This window comes from Electrophorus electricus, chromosome 7 (assembly GCF_041902795.1).
Source record: "Electrophorus electricus isolate QZ-2024a chromosome 7, ASM4190279v1, whole genome shotgun sequence".
NCBI lineage: Eukaryota > Metazoa > Chordata > Actinopteri > Gymnotiformes > Gymnotidae > Electrophorus > Electrophorus electricus.
The window spans coordinates 22,490,765-22,516,317 of NC_137503.1; the positions used below are offsets into that span (position 1 = coordinate 22,490,765).

The window sequence follows — 25,553 nt, forward strand, 5'->3', positions numbered from 1 at the left end:
TGCATAACCATGGCAAGGAATCCACAAGCATTTAACATTTACTGAAATTATCAGCTAAACATGGTACTACATGTATTTCTTTAAGTGTATGGTCGCCATTTACAAACCTCTATGGCTCCTAATTAAGCAAGACACAAAACCTAAAGGAAACCAGCCTCACCATGGGGCCTCTGTTAATACATTTGCCTGCTGTTCAAAAACATTGGAAAAATTTGTGTTAGCAGTGTTAGGTTTGTGGAGGGATTAAGTGCACATCAACACCAACACGTCATCACTGTCGTTGAACTGAGATGCTGCAGTCACACTGATGACAGAATCTTATTGCATTAATAGAGTGACAGTATTTGCAGCAGCATACAGAGAAAGGTTCTATGCAGCACAATGGCGCATAGTAACAAAGTCTATATTAAGAGGTGTGATAGAATAATGCAGTGTGTTGTGTGCAGTGAGATGAAACCAGATAAGAGAGGGAAATCTGCCCAAATTCTCACATGCTCAGATCTAGTTTTGGCCTTGTGTTATTCTAGGTTCCAACCTGAAATGGCGATATGCTCACCTGGGATTCCTGTTTAATATGAGATGAATGGGAATCATGAAATCACAGTCTGGCTGTATGTGCATGACACCATTGACAACATGCATGGGTTATATTCAAAGCTGGAATACTGTTCTCTTTATAAGGAACATAAATCTAATGTGACACCTGTTCTTTTCTTCCATTAACTCTTAAGACAGGAAACATAATTCAGATTACAGTGGACCTCTATAAAGGTGTCAATTGGATTAACATCACACATAAGCACAGTAGGGTGTGTCCATGTTGAAGTGAGTGTCTGGAAGCCATAGTGTCAGTGTCTTTCCTCACATAGATCACTGACAGAAAGAATGATGTACCACAGCAAAATCAGATCTCCCTAACCTTTCAAACTCCAGCCTTATTATTTAGTTATTGGCTCTGAGGCAATGTTAACAGGAAGGAATGGGATTATGGATCCACTGGCAGGTCCTCTGGGTTTATGGGATTCAGAGCTTATCTTAAAACCTACAATGTTAAATTCATGAAACAGGTTTAGAGGTATATTAAAAATTGTAATGAAATATCATTCATAAATCATAAAATTTAACAGCTTAGTTTTAAAATAATTTTCACACACATACACTCACAAACAAACACACACACACACACACACACACACACACACACACATTCACTATGGCCACTTTATTAGGTACACCTTGCTAGTACTGGGTTGCGCTTCCATTTGCCTTCTGAGCTGTCTTAACTCTTTATAGAGTAGGTTAAACAAGTTACTGGAAACATTCCTCAGAGATCATTCTAACCCTTAACCCTAAAGTGTAACCCATTATAACCCTTAAAATTATGGATCTTTTCTTTAGAGAAATTTCAAAAAACTTTTTCAAAAAAATGTTTGTCAGTGAGTACAATTTCCTACACCATCAGAAGGCACTGGGGAAAACCTTGATAGGTGGAAGACTGACAGACCATTACAGAATCAGAAAACACATTTCCGAGAGTGAACTGCTTGCATGACTCATTGAACAACAAGCACAGTGTACCACTGATCGAAGTAAACAAGTCTCAGTTTGCACTGTAAAGACTTCAAACTGGTCAAGTAACAGTAACAGTTTTTGCTCATATGGCAAAATAAGAAAAAGAGACTTGCTAGGCCATGTAGCCAGTGGACTACTGAAGAACTGAAAAGGCTGTTATAGGCAGATAACAAACTGAAATCTTCAGTTCATGCAGAGTTTTTGCTGTCAAATAGGTGAAAGGATTGTTCCTCAGTAAGTGACACAATCTAACAAACTTGGAGGAGAAAATGTGATGATCTTGCGACTTTACAGAGCGACTGGCACCCTGACCCAAAAGGGTTACTGTAGCATTTTTCAATGGCATGCCCAAGTTTGGACACACCTACTATTGGTTTATTTTTACTGTTTTCTACATGGTATCAAACCAATCAAATGACACATGTGTGATTATGCAGTGATAAACAAATACTCCACTTACTATACTATACTACACTCTCATATAGCAGTGCTTATGGAATTATGTGTTACATTACCTACCTTTTGTATCACATTACCTAATGCCATTGTCATTATTTTGTCTACCAATATCATGATTTTTAGTTTTTATTACTCTCCTTGGTGACACTCTTTTCTTAAAAGTTTTCTAACTTTCCTTTAATTTTAATTTAAGACAATCACATTTCTAAAATCACTGGTTGATACCAAAGATATGTAACTTTTGTATATTTTACTTTTTAAAGGTTTATTTACCATTATATCTTGATCGTTTTTTTTTTCCAAACTTGAAAGTAACAGAGTTTGTAAGATAAAACTGTACAATGCAGTCTGTTGATGGCAACGAAGCACCACTGTGTATCACACTACTGTGTATCGCACTATTGTGTATCATAGCTTGGGAGTGGGTGCAGACATTCATAAAATTCCTGCATTCCATTATAACTATGACTTTATACTTGAGAATATGTTTAGATTAATGTATTTTGCAATACAAAGCCCATATTCAAAAGTGGTAGCGCGAACAAAGCACCATGATTCATGCACAGCTATAGTGAACAGCCATAAGCAATGTGATTATTCAGATGACGAACATTGTTTAGTCAGTAGGTCGGCTGATAAAGATTTAGTCAGGCATGTTTGGAATGGCTTGAGAGTGAGAGTTAAAGAATTAAACGCTCGAGATCACAGTGATAATTATGTGCATGTTTGTATGTTTGCATGCTAGTTATTCGTTTTCAATTTCCCTGTGTATGTCACTCAGTGAAACAATGAAACGATGGAACGAAATCTAACCGGTTTGTCCACTAGATGGCACAAATTTGCAACTTCTCATTATAGATTATGCTTCTCATTATACATTATGTCTGAGATCTGAATTGAGTAGCGAATATGCAGCACCATCTACAGGATGTTGTATGCTATAATCTCAAGGGCGCGCAGGCAAATATTATGTACGCATTTGTTTTATAACAAACCCGCAGTCCGCCCCCCCCCCCCATCCTTTTGTTTCACTTTCCGGATGCAGTGGTGTTCTGCGTAAGAGGGAAACACATGACAAGCGTTCCCAATCTCTCCAGAAATGCATCCTGGAGTGCATTCAATCCATATGAATCCTTCATATGCAGTGCATATGAAGTTCAAATACTTGTAATTTGTAATTCCAGTAATTTGAAGTTCAAATACTGTACTTATCTCACACTACACATACTTTTACTTGCTATTGTTTGAATATTTGTCTTTTATTTTTATATATAGTTTATATAGCATATATATAGATATATATAGTTATGTATATACAGGTCGGATATATATATATATATATATATATATATATATATATATATATATATATATATATATATATATATATATATATATATATATATATATATATATATATATATACATATATATATTACAACGAGTTTATATAAAGTTTATCTATTCTAGTATACTTTTTTATGTTGACACCTGCACAGATTCTTTGTACATTTCGTACTTGGCGAATAAAAGATTCTGTTTCTGAGTAACGCTACTAACGCTCGTTACGAACAAAAGCTTTCAATAAAATGTGGGATGGATGATTATACCTTAAGGTAGAGTACGTGAATCTAAATAAAAGAGAAAACAAAGAAAACGGATATGAATTTTCTTTTACTTTCAAACGCATCTGTGGAATCCCCTTCAGATTCTTCTAAGTGGAATATGCGCATTGACAGGCTGTCACATTAATTAGACTACATTTCCCATGTTCCCTGCTGCTCAACTTCCAGGTGTTGATGTCAACATTGCTGGTGTCAGTCAGACAAAGGCAAGACAGTCCGCCTCTGATTGAAACCAATGAAAAGGGCCGGACAGGTCCGCATAAGATAAATGGTGGATATTCAATGTAAAAATAAATTAGAGCTGTCTGGCGCTTGCAGTTGGTAGAGTGAGTAAATGTTCTGGTGGTTGGGACATTTGCAGTATACATAAGCAAACGTAAGTATGTATGTATTATTTCTGATGGGATTAACTTGCTAGTAGCAGCTAGCTAGCTAACTATCAGGTTTAGTGATCTTGTGTATTTTACCAGCGAGTTCGCGAATCAACTAATGTTAGCCACTTAGCTAGCTAGCTAGATAGCAAGATATATCTCTGCTAGCTAGCTGTTTCTCTTGGTGCAAACATCCACCATACTGGATATCTTGATAGTTAGCTAGCTGGCTACCTAAAGTACATAAAACACTAACAAGATGTGGCGGTAAGTGCATGTGTTGGGACGATGACGACAAAAGGTCGAAGTCATTTAGTTTTTTTTTTGTTGTTTGTTTGTTTTTGTGGAGCGAAGTGGCCAAATAGCGAAGTTGGCTTGTTAAGTTATATGCTAGCTAGCTAGCTAGCTAACTACAGTTCAAATACGTTGTTACTTAGTCCGTTCGCTGCTGCTGAAGAAGCCACAGTTAGCAAGCATGCTAGTCGATTTGGTTGCTGAAAACTGTGATGCGGGTGTATACACCTTGGTGTATAATATTGTCAAGATAGCTAGCGGTCTTAGTCAATCAATGCATGTATTTTAGTCGTTTTAGGAGGCCTTATATGTTAGATTAATTTATGCAGTCTCAAGGAGTTTTGGTGTAAGTAGACATCAACAGCCTTGCGATTTGCAGAGGTCAGGACATTGTCAAAAATCCGACCAAAAAAGCATTTACTTAGCTGGTCGTAGTATTTAATTACGATTGCTTACTTTTGTAAAGGACGTCAAATAACCACATCTGACACACTTTTACTTTAATGTATTAATTGGTTCAAATGGAAGTGAACGACGTCCGTCTTCGATAGCCAGATAATTAGATGCTGAAAGTGTAGTTATTTTTGGACGGAATATGGGCGTTCACCTGCACTGTAGAGACCGAGGTGGAGATGCGGTTATGTCGCCATCATATGACTTGAATAATAGCGGTTATGTCGCCATCATATGACTGGAATAATAGCGAATGCTTCATATTCTCCACGATGTAGACTGGCCATCACGACTGGGTTCGAGTGAAACCGTTATAAACTCTAGAAGTCACATAAGCCCATATGACTATATCTCATATGTGTTTAGCATTGTTATATTTATATGAATAAATGTTTAACTCTAGTGTAAATATCGAAGTCCTTACTCCTAGAGTCGGGATAATGGGTTTTATCTGATAAAGAATGATTGATCAACACTAAACAGTATGGTTTAGGGAAACCTACTGAAAACGTGAGGCATTGGGATTTGCCCCTGATAATATCATCATAATATTGTAACCCTATTCATAACCCTAAAATTACCTTTACCCAGCCGTTAACCCTAGGTTCAAGTCTACACAAGCCCTACACGCAACTGGGCATTAACATGGAAACTATTTTTAAAGTTAGGCCTAGTTAACGTACGAGTTATAACCACTGAACAGCGCAAATTGTTCTCCAACCTGCAGCGCTATTTTTGAGCTATGACGCAAATGCCTACTGCCTCCATCTCTGCCATGTAGACCAGTGTTTAACAGAAATCTTCCTTAAATTAACTCTTTGTGTTGCGGAAGTGGCTCAGACCTATTATCAACATGACTTTGATCTGTTTACCTACTTGACTATGTTCTGTTTTGGTTTTGGGAAGAATAAAGGAAAAGTCTGAATTTGTCATGATGATGGGTCTGTGTGTTGTTAGTAAATTAATAAAAATGGGTGGATGTGTTGAAAGTGTCATCTGAAAGCCAAGCCCTTCTATGTATGATTTAATATAAATAAATCCCCCCCCCCCCAAGTCAATAGGCATCAGTGATATTGTTTGTTAGCAGATATTGAAGTTGTGGGGTGGGGTGGGAGGTTGGTAATGAGTGTGTGTTGCAGTGCTTTGCAGCAGTGGTGCACACTGCTCTTTTCATGTGGTCTCTGCACTGCTGCCCCCTCTGGGCTGCGCCCGTGTGGACTGTCCCCTGTGCTGGCATCCGTTTGGTTCTGGGCCAAGGAAAGTGTGGCAGGACTCACGGCGGGAATCCAGAGCCACTCTGAGGGTTTGGCCATCTGCCTCATCAGCCAAGTGGGAGGGCAGAGAGACTACAGGACTTGGGCTGTGGGACAGAGTCTGCACTACGGATGATTGTAGTGGAACAGAAGTGCTACTTTATGAGCTGTATATTTCTCTCTCTCTCTCTCTCTCTCTCTCTCTCTCTCTCTCTCTCTCTCTCTCTCTCTCTCTGTGTGTGTGTCTTTCTCTGTCTCCTTTTCTGTCTTTGACATCTCTTTAGTATGCCCACTCTGCCTTTATTCCTGAACTTGTCTCTTGATGCAGTTTATTTTTAGGAATCGTTCATTTTCAAGTGGTGGGGCAATCTGCATATTTCAGTTTTATTTATTATATGTACTGTTTAACGTGTATTGCATAAAGCTAGTTATGCTCGGCCTGTAAACTAGTCAATATTGTGGCTTTTAACATAATTTAAAAACTAGGTCTGACTTCTTCTTCTTCTTTTTTTTTGGTCAGCATATGTTTTGTTACAGTATTGCAGGTTAACACTTAACCAGTGTAAACAGACCAGCTGTGGGTTGATGGAAAAAGGGATGGTGACTCTCACAATTGAGCAAACAGACATCTGAGACAGGGCTGGTCTTCCATTATACTCTGTCACTTATTGGTTTGGCACCCTGCTTGTTCACCTGGTGGCACCTGGTGTTCAGCTGCTGCCCTCCACCGACCCTGCTAACATGGAATTGGTGGAAGTGTAACTGGCTAGTTTGCCATCATAGGCTGAGTACCAAGGTCTGATGGGAGAGCTGTTTGATCCTTAGACTGTTGGTAAAGTTTGGTCACCTTCAGCTGGGAATTCAAAGCAAGAGTGACTATTGGCTGACCAGGATTGTCGGTGACTCGCGTGAATTGGTCTGGGTAATGCAAGCAATTTGGTGGCTTAACTGGTCTGTAGCAGACTAATTTTGTTGACGTATGGCAAGTCTCATACGAACTGTAAAGTAACCCCAAAGTGTTACAGAAACATCCATAATGTCTCCTCTTTGTGCATCTTTGGAGTGGGTCGATTGATGCCAGCCACTCATGGTATAGAAAGCTTATGTTCCCTCTGAGCAAATGACATAGTGGGGGCCGGAGGGTTTCCATGGCAACAGTGGAAGTGATAACTCTGGGTGAGCTGTGTTAATGAAGGAAGAGTGGGTACAGGAGAAGGGAATTAGGTCAGATAAAAAAGAATTCGTCTTATTGTCAGAATGGCTTAGTTGCACAAGGGTTGTGCTGCAATTTCAGTCATTTTGCTTGGTGCTTACAGAAAATCATTGGCCATTTTGAAGCAAAGTTTCATTTGCCTTAACGGATTTGACCTTTCATTTCTTTCTCTTTTTTCTCAGACCTCAAAAGGGCTCAGCATCTCAAATCTGTTTCTTAGCCTAGACAGCCAATTGCACTTAGGTGAGGTATCCAGAGGTGATGAATCACTCGTTACCTATTCCTCATATGTTAGGAGGTAGGACATAAAACCATGGACTGGATGGGGGGGCCTTAGGACTTGGGTTGGACTTTTTGTCTGAAGAGTACTGAAGAGGGTGCTGATAGCGCTAGGGAAGGAAATCATTTTTGCTTTCACACTCTGAAATTCAGAGGTGTTTATTAAATATATGGTACGCTTTTGCCATATCAGCACAGAAAGTGCACTGGGCAGCACATTTTCTATGGAGAAAGCTCAGTGGAGGAGTATTATTGCACTGTCATTATGATTTATAGGGCAAATATTTTAATATGTCTTATTTCCTGGTTATTTTCGATGTGGTATACTTCTGACCTTCTGTCTAATTTAAATGGTAATCCCAGTCGTCGTTTTCTGCCGTTTGCTCTTGGCAGGATGTCCCACTACACAGATGAGCCACGTTTTACCATCGAGCAGATCGACCTGCTCCAGAGGCTGCGGCGGACGGGCATGACGCGGCCCGAGATCGTCCATGCGCTGGACACCCTTGAGCGGCTGGACCGCGAGCACGGGGACAAGTTTGGCCGGCGCAGCGGCGGAGGTGGGCCAGCCTGTGTCCCCACCTGCGTTCCTGCGCCCTCTGCTTCCGACTCCTCCCACAACAGCAACAACAACAACACCACCTCCAGCTCTGCGCTGGCCCCCAATGGTGGCGCCGGCAACTCCGCAGCAGTGGCGACGTCCTCCTCCACCACCTCAACCTCCACCCAGACACAGTTCCGCTCTGGCCTCTCGCCGTCGCCTAGCAACAGCTACGCTACGTCCCCACCTGCTGTGCTACCCTCGCCAGTCTCCCTGGTTGCCATGGTGCAGAATGGGCGAGACAACTTGCCGTCGACGCCCAACGGGAAGTTGTCTCCGCCTCGTTACCCAGTTAACAATGCGGCGCCAGTGAGGCCGTATGCATTCGACGGGCCTGAGGAGGAGATGGACATTGATGACAAGGTGGAGGAACTGATGAGGTCAGTCGCTGTTTTAGTTGCTATTTGTGCAGCTACAGTGTGCAGTTAGTATACAGCTAGTTATCCAGAAGATCTGCAGCTCTGACCCTACTCATCTTTCTGCAGTGCCTTTATAAGCAGTGAACACCTTGCATTCTTTCCTGTCACGTTTACCATTAAATCGCATGGAAAAGTGTCCTAGAAGAGGACCAAAAAAATCTTTTGTCCTGTATGTTTTCCTTACTGCTTTTTACAGCATTTTTCCAGGCTTGTAATTGCAGTAGAAAAACAGCATCTGCAGGGGAAAAAAATGCAGTTAAGATATCGAGGCCCTTTGAATCAGCCCTGTCTGTCCATCTGTCTGTCTGTCCGTCTCTCCTCCAGCCGTTTTCCTGCACTGCGACAGTTTTCCCCTGATTTACAGAACAGAGGCGTGTGCATAATAGCTGAGAGCCGATGCAAAACCACAACGCTAAAACAGAATAATCCAGTGAGCTCTGAGAGAACTCTCCATTCCTCTCTTCCCAAAATGCACCCTGCCTTCCTTAAACCAATTTCAGGGCAGGGATATTGATTGTGCAGTGTGAAGCCCAGAAAGGCTTGGTCCAAGTCTAATTTTAATGCCCTCATGTGTTATGTATGCTGTTGTATAGCTTTTTATGCTATCTTCATACCAACATTGATTGGATCTTGGTTTTTACTCCCTCTCTCAGAGGTTTGCTTGCTGTTGCAGGCAACTTGTGGTTTAAACACCCCATTCTTTTCAGTACTCCCAATAAAACCAGCTTCAGAGCTGGAACTGGCGAAAGAAGACCTACGGAAATGTTCCCTGCCATTGCGTGCTTTTCACTGCGATCAGACCCTCGTGTAATACTGTCCAGCTTGCTGGCGCACGTGGCACGCAGCAGCCCTTAGCAAAAATGCGTGACCTCTTTGAGAACAAAAGCTAGACCTTCTTCCCCATCCTAATCCCAGCTCTTTCTCCTACAGACAGGCGGGAGATTGCTCAGAACATCACTGCTGTTCCTAGAATGCCGGCTAGCATATCCAAGTTATTATTTGTAAGTGTGTCCTGTGGGAGTGGGGATTAGGGCGAGAGGGGTTATATAACACACCGGAGTTGTCCTGATAATGGGCTCGTTTAGTACAGTGCCTGTGGCTAACGAGAGGAACTCCTGGTTCAACTACATGTCTGGGTATGGTGTCTTACTCTAAGGTTAAGTTAATGAGTAAAGTGTACATTTTCCTGTAACTAGTTTTATATCAGGAAGGCCAGCATCTTAACAGAATGAGCGAGCCTCTTTCCTACCAGTGTAGTTTAAATAATGTGTGCGTCATGCTTTCTGATTTGCAGTCCTTGGCAGACACTCCTATCCAGTGCGACTCTATCAGGAGTACGGCTGCAGTCATAGGTTGTTTTAGTAATCGAGTATTTTATCGATTAACTAGGACCCGCCCGATTGTTCTTCTAGACCCTACTGAAGACTGAGTTCTGGGAGCTTATTCGTAGCATCTCTGTCGCTTGCTATTGATTTTGATTTTTTTTTTAAATTGTATTTATTTATTTTTTAAATGCTTCAAAAAGTCCACTTTTGGCTTCTTCATACTATTCCTCCCACTTTTCTATGGTAGTAATACAGCATCACCTCGCTTTAACATTTGTTTTTTGTATTTTTGTTGTTGATGAGCCTATTATTCACCTACTGAATGTGTTTTTGGCTGGATAGATGTTTTGCAGATATTTCGTGCAAGGCAGGATGGGGCGTAGGAATATTGTGTATTTAATTATATGGATTAAGAGAAGCTTCATCGACAAGAATTTGCATGGTTGATTTTTAGTAATCGAGTTACTCAAGTTTCTCTTGGAATTGTTTCAGCCCTAACCAGGAGTGCTGTGAACTGATCCAGTTCAGACTGAATGCAGTGGATACTCCAGAGATGAACATTTGTTTGTTTGTAAAATGAACCAGCAGTTGGTTTTTGGTTCTGCTACATTGTGGGATATTACCGCCTGCACAATGTACACTGAGTAATGCACTGGAATGTAATGAATTAATTTGTAATTATTTCTGTATTTTTGAAAGATTTTGAAAATTCCTGGAGCATGTCTGGCTATGGTGTCTTACTCCAAGGGCAAGTTAATGAGTAAAGTGTAAGTTTTCCTGTAGCTAGTTATATATCAGCTAGGCCAGCATCTTAACAGAAGGAGTGAGCAAGAGCCTCTTTCCTACCAGTGTAGTTTTAAATTGTGTGCCTCATGCTTTTGGATTTGCAGTCCTTGGCAGACACACTTATCCAGTGCGACTCGCACATATTTATCAGTATGACAGTACGTGTGCTCCTTGGGAACCAAACCTATACCTTGGTGTTGCCAGTACATCCTCCTCTATCAGGAGTATGGCTGAAGCCATAATTTATTTTAGTAATAGAGTATCTTATCGATTACTCCATCGATTCATCGAGTAAGTCAGGCAACAAATTGTTTTGCTTTATTAACGAGCAATAGTAAATATACAAAAAAGAATATGACAACCCTCTTATAATGAACTTAAGGTTGGTTTCTATATTAGAAAGTTCAAAATCTTTATTGCTTAAAGTATCTATCAAAACAACCTAATTTAGTGTATTTAAGTACCATCTGAGATTCTGGGGTTTTATATAAAACATTTTATGGAATGCAAAAACAAATGAGTAAATAAATGAATTTCAAATTATTAAAAAAAAAAAAGTTTCCATGATTCTTTTCACGTAACCTTTTTATTTTCCATGTTCTTTTTTTTAACATTTGTGTGGAATATGTGCTTGTGAATGATGTCGTTATTTTGACGAAGTTGGGTTAGCAATGTTAAGTGATTGTTGATATGAATGGCAAAGAGAAAATAGTTTGGTTTACACACACAAAAAATATAAACCAGGTAAAACTCAGTAATCTGCCATTTGCTACTTTCCCTAGCCTTTACAGTGCACTCAGTGGGCCTCAACATTTGTGTGAAAGCTTTTCTCAGAACCCAGAGCAGTTTATTACTTTCCCAGTGTACAAAAGGTGATTCCCTAACAGTATATATTTTTAATTAATTCAATTAATTGATTCGTTTGAAATATGTTTGTATGTAACGTAACTTGCTCCATTCCATCTACTGTAGTGCCTACTGCATAGATGTAAAATGCAATGTCATTAAGCATGATGAGAAATCGCTCACTCAGTTCAGAAATCTCACCTAGTTATCGAACTAAGTACTTTGCCTACAGAGCTGGATTACCAGATACCCCCCTTCCAAGATTTTGACTTCTTATGGGCCCCCAGAGGGCTGAATCCGGCACTTTACAAGCTAATTTTTTGTAAAATAGCAGTGGCATGACTGCATGACCTCCTGAGTCGTGCACGATCACTCTGCTGTGAGAACCTCTCCTGACACTGCAGTGCCAACCCAAGCATGATGGCATGGACCATATGGACTCTTGGCTTGGCTCGTTGTCTTCTATTAAGTAAACATATTAGTTTATTGTCTTAACTAAGACACGCCCAATCGTTCTTCAAGACCTTACTGGGTTCTGGGAGCTTATTTGTAGCATTTCTGTTGCTTGCTAATGATTAAAAAAAAAAAAAACTTCAAAAAGTCACTTTTGGCTTCTTCATATTGTCCTCCCACCTTTCTATGGTAGTATCTTAGTATTTTTGTTGTTAGCGAGCCTAGTATTCCCCTACTGAGTCTGTTGTCATCTTGATGGATGTTTTGCACATATTTCGTGCAAGGCAAGATGGGGCATAGGAATATTACGGATCTAATTATAGGGATTAAGAGAAGCTTCAACTTCAAGAATTTTCATGGATGATTTTTAGTAATCGAGTTACTCAAGTTTCTAATGGAATTGTTTCAGTCCTAACCAGGAGCGCTGTGAACGGATCCAGTTCAGACTGAATGCATTGGATGCTCTACAGGCAGACATTTGATGTTTGTAAAATGAACCAGCAGTTGGTTTTTGGTTCTGTTACAGTGTGGGATATTACAGTCTGCACAATGTGCACTGAGTAATAGAATGGAATGTAATTATTTGTAATTATTTCAGTAATTTTGAAAGATTTTGAAAATTCCTAAAGCTTCCACAGTGCCTGGAGTTCCCACGGCTGTACGGAGTCTTATGAATTTTGGGGAAGAGAGAAACGGCCTTTCTTCAAAGCCTGGGATAAGGCCATAATAAACTTTATGATGGTGAATCACGTAAACTTGGTCATGTGTAACTCTGATGGGAGGCAGTCCATGTTATTAGTTCCCAGTTTAGCCACTCTACATGTGACCGCTAGTTTTATTTTTATGATTTATTGCTCATGCCTGTCCCTCTCATCACTCAGCGACAACATTTAGCATGATCGGTTTAATGGCATGTTTTGGGGGATTTTGGAAGTTCCTCAAAATGTCCTGGCAGTGTGAGTTGGAGAGGGAATGCTGCATTGAAGGAGAACGCCTCTTCCTTTTTGATAACCAGACCATGCAGTTGCTAGGTTGGAGTGCCTAGATTTTTACCCAGGACGGTGTTGTGTGGTGCAGGAATCCAGGGTGTGCAGTCATGAAGGCTTTCCTCCAACAGGCTGAATCAGCACTTCAGCTTTGATGTGCTTTTGAATTGTAGCCCGTGAGATGCCTAGAAAATCTGAGGGTTTCAGACTTGTGAGATTTAGAGCTGCAGTCAGTAAAATTTAGAAGAGTGGAAAATTTAGATAAGTACAGCTTCCAGGCCCCTCCCCCTCCCTCTCCTGTGTGCTCCAGCCCCGCTTCCAAAGCCCCGCCCTCCAGAGTAGGCTGCTATGCATGTTGTGCTGGCCAGCAAGCAGAAATACGTTTTATAGACCTGAAAACTAATCTTACAGCAACTAATTACAGCAAAAACTGTTCAGTAAAAGAACTAGCATGTGCATATTTCACTGCTTCTTTAGTTTGATAGCAAAAACTGTCATGAATTAATATGGTAAATAAGTGCTAATTAAACAGTAAACCACTTATGACAACATTAAGATGTGATGGCACATGCGCACACACACTAAGCAACTTCCAAATAAAACAATGCTATCCTGTAGCCTTAACATCTGAAACAAGCTAAGGTTAGCTTTCCTGCAACATCAGAGTAAATTGAGAAATACGCTAGTGTTACTGGAATCATTACCATCTTAGCTTTGTAGTATTTTTTTTTTTTTTTTTTCAAAGCAGGGGCAAAAATGTGGCTAATTATGCATCAGTTTTGAATCTTTTTTTCAGATCCTGTAGCTCCTTCCTCATCTGAAAGCCTCTCTGATGTTCATCCTTGTTTTATATAAGACTTTAGCTTGCTTGGCAGAGGAAGCATGTGCAGTATTTTCACTGATGTTGGTTGTTTAGCCACCCTTACTTTTGCAAAGCTCTTGAAGCTGCTCACTGATTGAGCTTGACCGGGCGAGAGCATGTGCGTGCACGAACAGTGATTGACACTCTTTCAGACACTCCTCCTGGCTCTGATTGCTTGTTTTTCATTTGGCCATGGTGGGTTCTTGCAAATGGCATTAAGAGAACTTTTTTTTTTTTCTTTCTTTCTTCTTTTTCATCAGGATATACTAACAGTTTTTGGCAGTGGTAGCTCAGTGGTTAAGGTACTTGACTTGTAATTGGAAGGTTGCTGGTTCAAGCCCCACCACTGCCAAGTTGCCACTGTTGGGTCCCTGAGCAAGACCTTTAACCCTCAATTGCTCAAGTTCTACTCAGTCATAATTATCAGCTAAATGCCATAAAAAAGCATCAGCTAAATGCCATAAATGTAATGCCTCCCTCTCTGGCTGTTTGGTGTGTGTTTTGTTTAGGCGGGACAGCAGTATGGTGAAGGAGGAGATCAAGGCCTTTTTGGCTAACCGACGCATCTCTCAGGCAGTGGTGGCTCAGGTCACAGGTCAGTGGGCGTGGCGTTCACCCGTGCCGCCCTCTCCTCGCACAGAATCCGACCGTGGCCTGTCTGACAACCTTCTGGCCTCTAGTCCTCAGTGGCTCACTTTCACTTTTAGCTTTGAATAGCTGACTGGTTTAGCTGACCCTGCCTGTCTCCATTTACCAACAAGAAGGACAAATGTGACATTGTAGAACATTGTAGTATTACTCAAATAATTGTCTGACTATTGTTCTAATTATTATCTTAATTATTGAGCTATTATCTCTGTCCATCTCTCTGTTTTTTGGCCATTCTTTATCTCCATCTCGGGTCTGTCAGGGATCAGCCAGAGCAGAATTTCCCACTGGCTCCTACAGCAGGGCTCAGACCTGAGTGAGCAGAAGAAGAGAGCCTTCTACCGCTGGTACCAGCTGGAGAAGACCACCCCAGGTAGAAACGAACACAGGGCCACATTTGTGTGAGTGCGTGGGGAGCAGTGCCTTCCCTCTGAAGCAGAGCTATGGCACAGTCTGCTTTAGGGATTAGCAGCTCCCCTTGCTGGTTTGGAGGCCTGCTGTGTGACATATTAGCCTTGTTTAAAAAAGGCCCCCTGGGGAAAGAGCTGCTGCTTCGGCGTATGGATGAGATCTGCCGCAAGGGGTCCCAGTTCTAATCCAAAACCAAAAGCCCTAGCAGTTATTTGATTCTTTGTAACCTTTTATTTGAAAATAAATATTATATTATGGTGCTTCCATGAAATAATAATTAAAATAAAAATAAAACTATTGAAAGAAGTGTATAATTGCCAAAACAGACATTACAGTGTAGTTTAAGTGTAGTGTATGTACTTATTACCTTGTTACTTCAAATGATTACTCAGTTATTAGGCATTTTACTAAATACATTTCTGCTTAACATCTCAATTTAATTCAGTTTAATTCAGGCTACTTTAGTACTTAACATCTTAATACCCCAAACACCTACCCAGTATTTTAGGGTTTATTTTAGGGTGAAAAGGTGTCAAGATTAAAGTGTAATCTTTAACAGCCATTATAATCTAGGTGAACCTTTAAATAGATGCCAAATTATGGATTGTGTCAAGCAGTTAATTAAGATTTCTGTTGATTAATAATAATAATACTTCGCTCTGATTCTATGTCCTCAGGTGCTACTTTAAACATGCGCCCCGCTCCTATGGCGCTGGAAGAGATTGAGTGGAGACAGACTCCGCCTCCAATAAGCACCGCCCCCGGCAGCTTCCGACTGCGCAGGGGAAGCCGCTTCACCTGGAGGAAGGAGTGTCTTGCCGTGATGGAGAGGTAAGTATTTGGGGCGGAGGTAATCTAAGAAAGTGGGATTGTGGAGGGAAAAATTGAGGATTTTTAACATGGACATGAGTGGATATATGCAGTAGGGTGAAAATAACCCCCAAGCTTAGCTGTGTAGTGTTTAATGTTAATGGTTGGGTCCAAAGCCATGCTTGTGATATTTTTTCACCAGAGTGAAAATGGAGGTCTAAGGTATTCAAATAAACATGACTGGAACTAAGATTAACATGAAAGCGAGAACCCCCTCTCTGATTACAGGCTGTTATCTGATCATCTTGAATTATTTCAGGTGTAGAACTGAAGCCATCCGTCTGCCCATTTCCTCTCCACAGTTACTTCAACGATAACCAATACCCCGACGAAGCCAAAAGAGAGGAGATTGCCAACGCCTGCAACGCTGTCATACAGAAACCTGGTATGTAAATGCTGGGCAAGCATCAGTAACTAGAACAAATATTTGTCAAAGGAACGCTGTAAAATCATTTTAAAATATGCTGCACACTAAAACCAAACATAACTTTGAGGTTTAGAACTGGAATATTCCTTTAATGACTTGGTTCATGTGTGCTGGCAGCTGGGTTGGAGCAAAAGTGTGGACATTGAAGGGCTTGTGAAGCACTGCTGTAGAGGATTGAGAGGTTTACATACACTTGATTTTTTGCATGTGTAGTAGTTTTAACACTTTTAATAAATTGTCAGTTACAGTTGATCAAATTAATTGGAAAACATGCATAACAATCACTGACTAAAATTTTACTAATGACCAGGAGTACTGAGTTCACTATAATAACAATCCTAACACTGCAACCAAGTGAAATTTAACACAGAAGTCCTGATGAATTAAGGTAGCTAATTGGGCTAACAAAGGAAAGCGAAGAAACAAAAAGGAAGAAGAAATTGTATTCAGCAACCTCTGGAGATGACCAACTGCGTAATCTACTTATCAACCAAACAAGACCAGCAAAGGAAACTCATCAGGCAAAATTTGTGATGCAAGCATAACTGAAGTATGAAAGGAGGCTCAGGGAACAAGAAAGCCGTGGTGAAACAGTAGAAGGGGGAACTGTATCATAGATGAGAGAAAGGAGTTAACTGATCTGATTTGCTTTATAAACAATAAAGCTGCTATTGATACCGACTGGTAATGTAAAAGGGGAAATGCCAGTTCTTACGACTCGCTGTAGATCCATCTGAGGGGGGGCACAGGGATAGAAGCGTGTGTTCTATTGGAGTTGTCCGAATAGCACAGAGAGAATGTCCATCTAACTCTGGGCTGCCAGGTTGTCATACTAGGAGAGGGTCAGTCTTTCATCCAACTGTAGGAATGAAATCATCTGGTGGCTCTTAGAGAGAGCATGCTTTTCCTTGAAAGTGTTCCGGATGGCAGTACACAAGCAAAGCAGGCTGGGCACGGTGAGAAGACCAGGAGCCATAGGCCTTAGTGGGCCGATCTTTCTGGAGCAGGAGTTTGAATTTGTTAATGGCAGCTTGCTTCATTCATATTAAAATAGCCTTTGTTTTTGCGATTGGGGGGGAAAGAATTTCTTTAGGACAGAGGAATATATAGGATTCACCATGTGTCAATTAAAGAAAATCATACATTCACTAGCAGTTTATACCTCTGTGACACGCTCAAAGGGAGTTAGTCCAGTCCCTGCATGGCGCAGTGAGTTCTGGGCATATTCTACCCAGGGGAGGTATGCACTCCAGGTTTCAGGGTGCTGTTGGGTATATAGGTGTAAGAATTTGCCCAGCTCTTGATTTACCCTCTCAACCTGACCGTTAGCCTGGGGGTGGTATCTAGACGTCAGACTGACCATGTTCATCTTGCCGAGCAGTTCTCTCCAGATCCGGGATGCAAACTGAGTACCCCTGTCGGAGACAATGTCTTCCGGCAAACCAAATTGCCAAAAAAAAACATGACAAAAGAGCTGATCAGCCGTCTCTAAGACAGTAGGTAAACCTTTTGGCGGTATGAACCTCACTATTTTCAAAAACCGGTTACTAATATTGCGATTTTCTCCTGAGACAGGTAGCTCCGTTACGAAGTCTGTAGCGATGTGAGACCAAGGACGCAGAGGAGTAGGTAGGGGGAGCAGCTTACCTGCAGGTGGTGTGCATGGTGTTTTGCCGTGGGCACAATCCGCGCATGACGCCACATACCTCACGATCTTTTTGTTCATGGCAAGCACTTAACAATTGAGCTGTGCGTGTACACCCTGGATGGCCCATTCCTAACGAGGTGTGTGCCCATGTGATAAGGCTCTGCGGTCCTTGGGTGGCACAGAGACGATTAGGTGGGCAGTGTGGATTTGGGTTGGCTGCCTCGATCTCTCTATCCAGGTCCCATTTTAAGCGTTGCCAAAAAGCAGGAGGGAGAGAGAACTGGCTCCTGGGTGGTCGAATGGGCCTCCGCGTGGTGTTGCTAGGAAAGTGCATCCGCTCTTGCGTTCTTTTTCCCTGGTCTATAGGTGACACGGAAATTTAACCTAGAGAAGAGCGACCAACGGGCTTGCCTAGAGTTTAACCTCTTAGTGGACTATAGGTACTCCAAATTCTTAAGGTCGGTGAAGACCTTAAAGGGATGTCCTCCTTCCTCCAGCCAATGTCTCCACTTTTCGAGTGCTAGTTTCATCGCCAGCAATTCCTTATCACCCACCCCGTAGTTCCTCTCAGCAGGGCTCAGCTTTTTCGAAAAGTAGGCGATGGGCTTAAGTTGTCCCATCACAAGGGAAAGGCGGGACAGTACAGCACCTACTCCCACGTCCGATGCATCCACCTCAACCACAAAAGGCTTCTCGGGATCCGATCGCTGCAGAACTGGAGCGATAGAGAAGGCGTTTTTTTAACTCCTCAAAGGCTCTCTCTGCCTCAGAGTTCCATCTCAACTTCTTGGCTGTTACTTGGAGCAGGTCAGTGAGGAGTCTGGCCAGCATACTGAAAGACCTAATAAACCTATGATAGAAGTTCGTGAAGCCAAGGAAACGCAGTTTCCTGCGTGTCTGCGGTCTTGGCCATCCCATTACCGCCTCCGCTTTGCAAGGTTGCATATGCACACTACCCTCGCGTATGATGTAACCTAGAAAACTCACCTCCCTGTGGTGGAACTCGCATTTCTCCATCTTACAGTAGAGGGGGTTCTGCAATAGGACACGGAGGTCAGCTCGAATGTCCCGCACATGTTGGTCCCAGGAGGACGAATAGATCAAGATATCGTTGATGTAAGCGACAACAAATCTACCCAGAAACTCATGTAGGACCTCATTTATGTAGGCTTGAAAGATAGATGGAGCCATAGCTAGACCGTACAGCAGAACTAGGTACTCATAATGCCCAGAGCATGTACTGAAGGCTGTTTTCCCATTCGTCACCTTCCCTAATCCTTATCAGGTTATAAGTTCTAAGCCCTGCGTAGGTCTAACTTGGTAAAAAAAAAAAAACTGGCTCTCATTTAACTGTTCAAGCACGGCTGGAACTAAGCATAGAGGGTATGGATATTGCACCAACAGTTCATTGAGCTCTCTGTAGTTTACACAGGACATCCTTTTTGGTTTTGCTTTTTTGTTTTTTTTTACAAAAAATACACTCGCAGAGGCCGGTGAGATGGAGGGACCAATATAGACTTGCTGCAATGCCTCCTTGATATACTGTCCCATTGTTCATTCTTCCTCCTGCGATAGTGGATAAACCCTACATCTGGGAGGAACAGCACCCTCCTTAAGAGAAATTGCACAGTCCCAATCACGGTGAGGAGGAAGCTCTGTGGCGCTCGTGGGACTAAACACCAGCGCCAGGTCACTATACTCGAGGGGAATGGTGAGCTCTTCGTCAGCATCAGATGTCTCTATAGACGTCGACTGGAGAGGCCCCGGGTAGGAAGTACTGTGCAGCAAGCAAGTGAGCCCAGTCAGGGCTACTCGCCTCGTTTCCAGGTGGCGGCACAGATTAACCAAGAGGCAGGGTAGTGAGGAAGTGCTCTTTATTATTCATAGGGAAATCACCAATGGAAGTACTGACGAAACAAAACAAAAATGATCCTCTTCTTTAGTGATAGCGCAGGAGCAGGTGGTCTCTCCCTCTATGGTAGGCTAATGTGCGGCGCTATCATCTGGGGCCTGTGGGTTTAAATAGGTGAAACAGAAAATAAGGAACAGGTGAAAATAATCAGTAGGCAGGGGATTGAGAGTGGTGTGGGTGTGTGCTAGGGATCATACCAGGAGTGGGCGTGTCCCTCCTGCTGGATGACTCGCCAACTGTGACGAACCCTGGGATGGATAGAACAATTAGATAATCGATTTAATTTCTAGAAGTTACAAACTACTAACCTTAATATATTGTCTAAATGGTTCATATAGGATTTCTAGTAAACACGACTAGGAGTGATTTAACATTTTAAATAAGCAACATACAAATGAAGTGATCTAGGCGAATAATACAGATCAATAAGGAATAAGTAATGAACAAAATAATGAAACAGATGCTTATCAAGTAATGGGAACAAATGAGATTACAGATTATATTAAAATAGCCACACATTACTGTCTGATTTCATTTGACATCATAGTAGGTTAAATGGCACGTTGTTACATTGTGATTCTGTGGGAAAGAGAAACATGTATATCTGTGAACATATTTTTGTGGGACAAGTAAAGTTGGTTGTCCTGGTAAGGGATTGAGTCTGATGTAATGTATGGTCACAGTTCCTTTAAGAATAACCAGGTTGGCAAGAGCTTCTCGCCTTTCAATCTGGAGTTTAATTACACCCAAGTAAAAGTAAAAGGGTAAGAAAGCCAGGCCATCGTGATAAGATAGGCTGTTTATGACTATGTTGCTCAACATTAAGGCGCCAGCGGGGTTCTGGGTCCTGTTCGTGGCCCGGGGGGAGAGAAGGCCCACCCTGACAAACCATAAATTATGAACTGATCTTCACTACGCTTGTGGCTCTGTAAGATATACCAAGCCAACAGTGGACTGTTCCTTGTGGTTTTCCTCAGGGAAGAAGCTGTCAGATCTGGAGAGGGTCACATCCCTGAAGGTTTACAACTGGTTTGCTAACCGGCGCAAAGAGATCAAGAGGAGGGCCAATATCGGTAAAGTGTTTTATGTGTTTGTTTCATAGTGCAATCCCTGATTGATTGGCCTTCAGACCTGCTTTACCTTTTTTTTTTTTTTTTTTTTTTTTTTTTTCTTTCTTTTTTTTTTTCTTTCTTTTTTTTTTCCCTAGCTTGTGAAATGATGTGGGGATAGTCAGATTGTGGTTGCTTGTTAAATATGATAAACATCACATTGAAAATCGGGCAGTCTTTTTATAAAATGTTCATTGTGTTTCTTCCAATTGGTGGAACTCCTCCACAACGAATAGTGGGCAAGGGGCAAAGTCATGAAAATGACCTTTTAAGTTCTGAAATATGTTACGAGACATAGCAAAAGGGCGTATTTGCTAGAACTACACCATATGCAAACTGTTTAGTTTGTGCAGTATATGCTTGTGAAGGGGCCGCCTTTTGGGGGGAAAAAAGGGTGGGAGGGGGGTGTTTTGTTGATACCCATCTAGCTTCTGATTGGCCCTTAAAGCCCTAGGGAGCCTAAATGTTCTTTCTAATTAGGTTTACGGTTCAATGATCGTCATGCTTAGCAGACAAAGAAATTGCGATTTCGTTTCGAAAATGGTGCCATTTAACATGTAATGTAAAACACAAAGTAGGTAAAAGATTAATTAGGTTAATCCTGCTCTTCTGGGTGCACAATATACAGTGTTTCTCCTAAGAATTCCATTTCCAAGTTTAGCAAATGACACATTCATTTCACCTGAGTTGTTCTCCTTCTGATGTAAAATGGTTGGTCCTAGTTTTGGGTAAAGTTTTCATAAGACGTACCCTTGGCAATCTTGTAGAATCATGAGTTAAGACATTTAGATTAAGCTTTAATGGCAGGAACTACACGAGAATCCACAATTAGTTATTAAAAGTTCAGTAAAGTTCCTGCTGTTTTTCACTGTCCACAAAGCTTTTGTGTCCCAGCCTGCAGTTTCATATACATCCTGATAAGAAATATGCACACCCATGAATGAGGTTTAAATAGTCCCTGAACTTGGGAATGTTTGCAAAATTCTCATCGGTAGGTTTATATACAACTGGTTGTATGCTTCCAATTGTCTCTATCTGAATCATTATATTGTGCTCTTGTCAGCATCTGTGACAACGAGCTGTCAGTCAAGCTTACTTGTTGGAATAGTACAACCACACCCAGACTGTTTCCAGCTGGGATGCATGAGTCCAGTGGGTTGGTTACTGAGCTGTGTTTTGTCAAATTTATTTATTTAATTGTTTTTTTTGTTTGTTTGTTTGTTTTGGGTTTTTTAAAAAAAACAAATTTATTGAGGCTTTGCTGAATGTTCAACGCTCTCTAGTTTAACATCCTATGAACATTTTTTTAAAGAATATATTTGAGTATATTCCCTGGGAATTTAAGATGCCCTCAGGAAACATCAAGCAGCTTTCATCCAAACATTGAGTTCAGCCAGGGGCAGGTGTGATGATGATGATGGATGAATGGATGCATATTTGGCTGTGTGTCTCAGTCTGCTAGTGGTTTTTAAGTAGCTTCAGATGTGTCACGGCAGGGTCTTTTTTCCAAGAAGCCACAATCCTGGAGAGCCATGGCATCGACGTGCAGAGCCCTGGGGGTCACTCCAACAGTGACGACATCGATGCCAACGACTACACCGAGCAGGTGAGACGCTGGCAGCAGTGTGGCGATGGAGGTGGCCCTCTGGGGTCGGTTTCAGATATGACTACTGGTGACAATTTCCTATAACTATATTATATTGGAGACTATGGAATATAAATCTTGATAAGTTTTTCACATACATACAGCACATTTTGCTTTGTGAAAAAAAGTGATTTTGCAAATGTACACTGTCCTCTATATTAGAAATGCCTAACTTCCTACCTACTACGTATACTAGAACATCTGTTGGGATGCGCCCCTCATCAATGAATCTTTACCCTGTTTAACAGTCCTGTAGAACCTTTTGATGTGATCCTAATGAAGTGGTGTGGCTGTGTATAAGGCATAAAGTCATAGAAGTGTTACAAATGCAAAAATGTGTGGGGGTTGGCTGGTTGGTTGGTTTGTGTTTGTTTTTCATTCCTCATTAACGATGGAGGATGGTTTAATTTATTCTCTCTGTGCCCACAGGGCTGTGATCTACCCTACTTTGAGAAGAGGCCCTTGACCAGACCCTTCGGTTTCTACAGGCTTGAACCGACATCACCAACACAGGTAAAAAGCATTAAAAGCTATAGCTACACTATCTGTAAAGCCTTCTGCAGTGGCCGTAATGCTTTTCAAATGTGATTTGAAATGCTTGCCAACACCATGCATATGCATATTGGTCCTAATTGGTGTAAGAGGTGATCTGGAGCTGGAAGCTGATGTCTAGAGTGAGCAGAGCAGCAGAGGTATAATAGTCACTCATCCTGCAGGACCACAGTGCCGATTTGCTGAAGCAACCAGCACTCACCCAAATACCTGTTACCTGTTACCTTCCTTTCTAGGACGACAGCACCAACCACGCAGACCACCAGGACCCTATCTCCCTGGCTGTGGAGATGGCAGCTGTCAATCACAGCATCCTGGCCCTGTCCCGCCCTGGGGGCGTGTCCAGTGACATCAAGACAGAAGCGCTGGATGATGACTGAGGAGGCCTGCTGGATGGGAAGCGGCAGTGAGCGTGTTTGTCAGCGTGTGTGTGTGTGTGTGTGTGTGTGTGCGCGCGCGCGAGCACGTGCATCTGTTTGCACTCATGCCAAACAGACGTAGATGGGAGCTGCTTTGTTTAGAGTGGAGGTCTACTATCCCAGTGACCAAAATGATGCTTTGTCTCTAGCTGTTAGAAGCTCTTGCTCCTGTTGTATCTTAAAATGGCCAACCTTTGACACACAGGTCCCTGACACACGCCTGCCCTACTGCCAGGGCTCATGTTGCATCTAAAACAAAAAAACAAAGTCCTCCATTTTCTAGAATCTTCCACAGGGAGGGGGCTGGCCACTACTTCGGGCCCTCCCCTTATCCCCAACCCCCAGGCCAGCCCACCTGACCCCAAGCCATTCCTTCTTCCAACCCAGGAGCTTGTTGTGCTTCTCGCAGTATGTGCTTCCTCGAAGAAATGTGGCCCTGGTCCGGGCATTTTGGTCGGTGTATCCTGCCGATAGGCAGGGGTTTCCTGGGCAGTAGCACAGGGAGAGGCTGCAGCCTGTTGTTGGTGTGTGCAGCTCTTCACAAAGAGCAGCTCCGTGCCGCTGCGTGCGTGTGTGCGTGTATGTGCGCTGAACCCTTGTATTGACTGACAGCTCTGTGTATTTAGGCGCTTGAACACTTTCATTCCCTTTTAAAAAATTTTTTTAAGTTGCTTGATTTTTACTTTTTTTTAAATGTTTTGTTATTTGATGGGGGGGGGGGGTTGGTCCTTTTTTGTGTTTTTAGCAATGGTTTAATTACCTGTTCCTAATAGCAATCCAATTATTCTGTACTTTGGTTTGCAGTGGGAATCATGTCACAGTAAAACTACAAAGGATTTTAAAAATGAAATAATACGTGGTTTCATATATGCCAAAGGATGGAAATGGTCCTGCACCAGTTGAGTCCCTTGGACTACAAACTGAGGGCCTGTTCTCATTCAGGTCAGCAGAAAGAAGAGATTTCTATACATACAGTTAACGGTATTCGTCCTTTTATTTCTTTAATGTTCAGCTATAGCCAAAGTGAATTGGAGTAATCCTATAGCTTTGTTGTTTTTGTATTTATTTTCTTTATTAAATGGCATGTTCATGTGCAGAGATTTGTGCGTAATAAGCTAAATCTCAGTCATGGCCTAAACATTGTTCTTGTGCAATCGCGACAGTAGACTAAGAATGTGACGTTAGTGTAGGGCGTCCGAGCATTCCTCCAAGATGTAATAATCCGGCCAGTGTGTCATCATTTCTGTGATGCTCTTTGATTTGTGAGATGAGGTAGTGACATTGCAGTTTTTGCAGTCTAAAAGGCAGGCTAATGTGTGTCTGTTCTGCTGTGAGAGCTTCAGGAGGTCTGAACACCTGCTATCCTTTAACATAAGCTTGGTAAAGTTTCCAATATGTAGCTATTTTACTCGACAGAAAAAAAAAGGATTCTAAAAGATGAACCTTTATTCAGTATGATTTTATGTGCCCCTTCTCTCCCTCACAATGTACAATGATAAATATTTATGAAATGCAGGATTAACTAATCAAGTTTTTTCGTTTTCTGTATCATTTTTTTTGAATTCTTTTACGAGCAGTCTCCTTGTGTGAGTCAAATTCAAATATATTTTCAGAAAACAAAGCACCCCCTGCTGAGGAAGACCGTTATCAAAAGGCTGCTTATATACAGTCGGTGGCCAAAATGTGAAAACACTATGTTACGCAAGGAGGGTTTTTAAATGTTCTGTGTAAAAAGATGATTCTAGACAACACACACACTTTTTATATATATATATATATATATATATATATATATATATATAAAAAGTGTGTGTGTTCACTGACTGCAAAGACTGTGAGAAGGAATAATTTTCTCCGGCTGTGGGACTTTTGCATCGTTTTTCTGCATTATAATAAAATACCATGTTTTTCTTGTTGTTTTTGCGTGTGCAACTTACACACCCACCCACAAACCCTGTGCCAAACTATAATTTGGGCTTTATAAGCCATATGGTATAGAACACTTTGTTCTAAGCTGTAAAACACTAGTATTCTTGGGAAACTTTGCCCGTGTTGCAGGCTGTGCTGGTCAGTGAGGTTTTAATGATTTTAAAATGGGGGTGCTTTGTATTCCAG

General features: G+C 41.7%; 1 protein-coding gene across 3 annotated transcripts; it reads left to right on the plus strand.

The window, feature by feature from the left end:
• Positions 1–3,843: 3,843 nt before the first annotated feature.
• hmbox1b (homeobox containing 1 b) lies at positions 3,844–25,341 on the plus strand. 3 transcript variants are annotated; one of them, XM_027000819.3, is made up of 10 exons: positions 3,844–4,032; positions 7,913–8,500; positions 14,307–14,392; positions 14,708–14,818; positions 15,534–15,687; positions 16,029–16,111; positions 20,691–20,786; positions 22,319–22,428; positions 22,897–22,980; positions 23,256–25,341. In XM_027000819.3, exons 2-10 carry the CDS (start codon positions 7,914–7,916, stop codon positions 23,397–23,399), a joined length of 1,455 nt encoding a protein of 484 aa, XP_026856620.2. In that variant the 5' UTR covers positions 3,844–4,032; position 7,913; the 3' UTR covers positions 23,400–25,341. The 3 variants fall into 3 exon arrangements, with proteins under 3 accessions (XP_026856620.2, XP_026856621.2, XP_026856622.2); XM_027000820.3 differs by having other exon boundaries at positions 22,334–22,428; XM_027000821.3 differs by having other exon boundaries at positions 22,337–22,428.
• Positions 25,342–25,553: the final 212 nt, after the last annotated feature.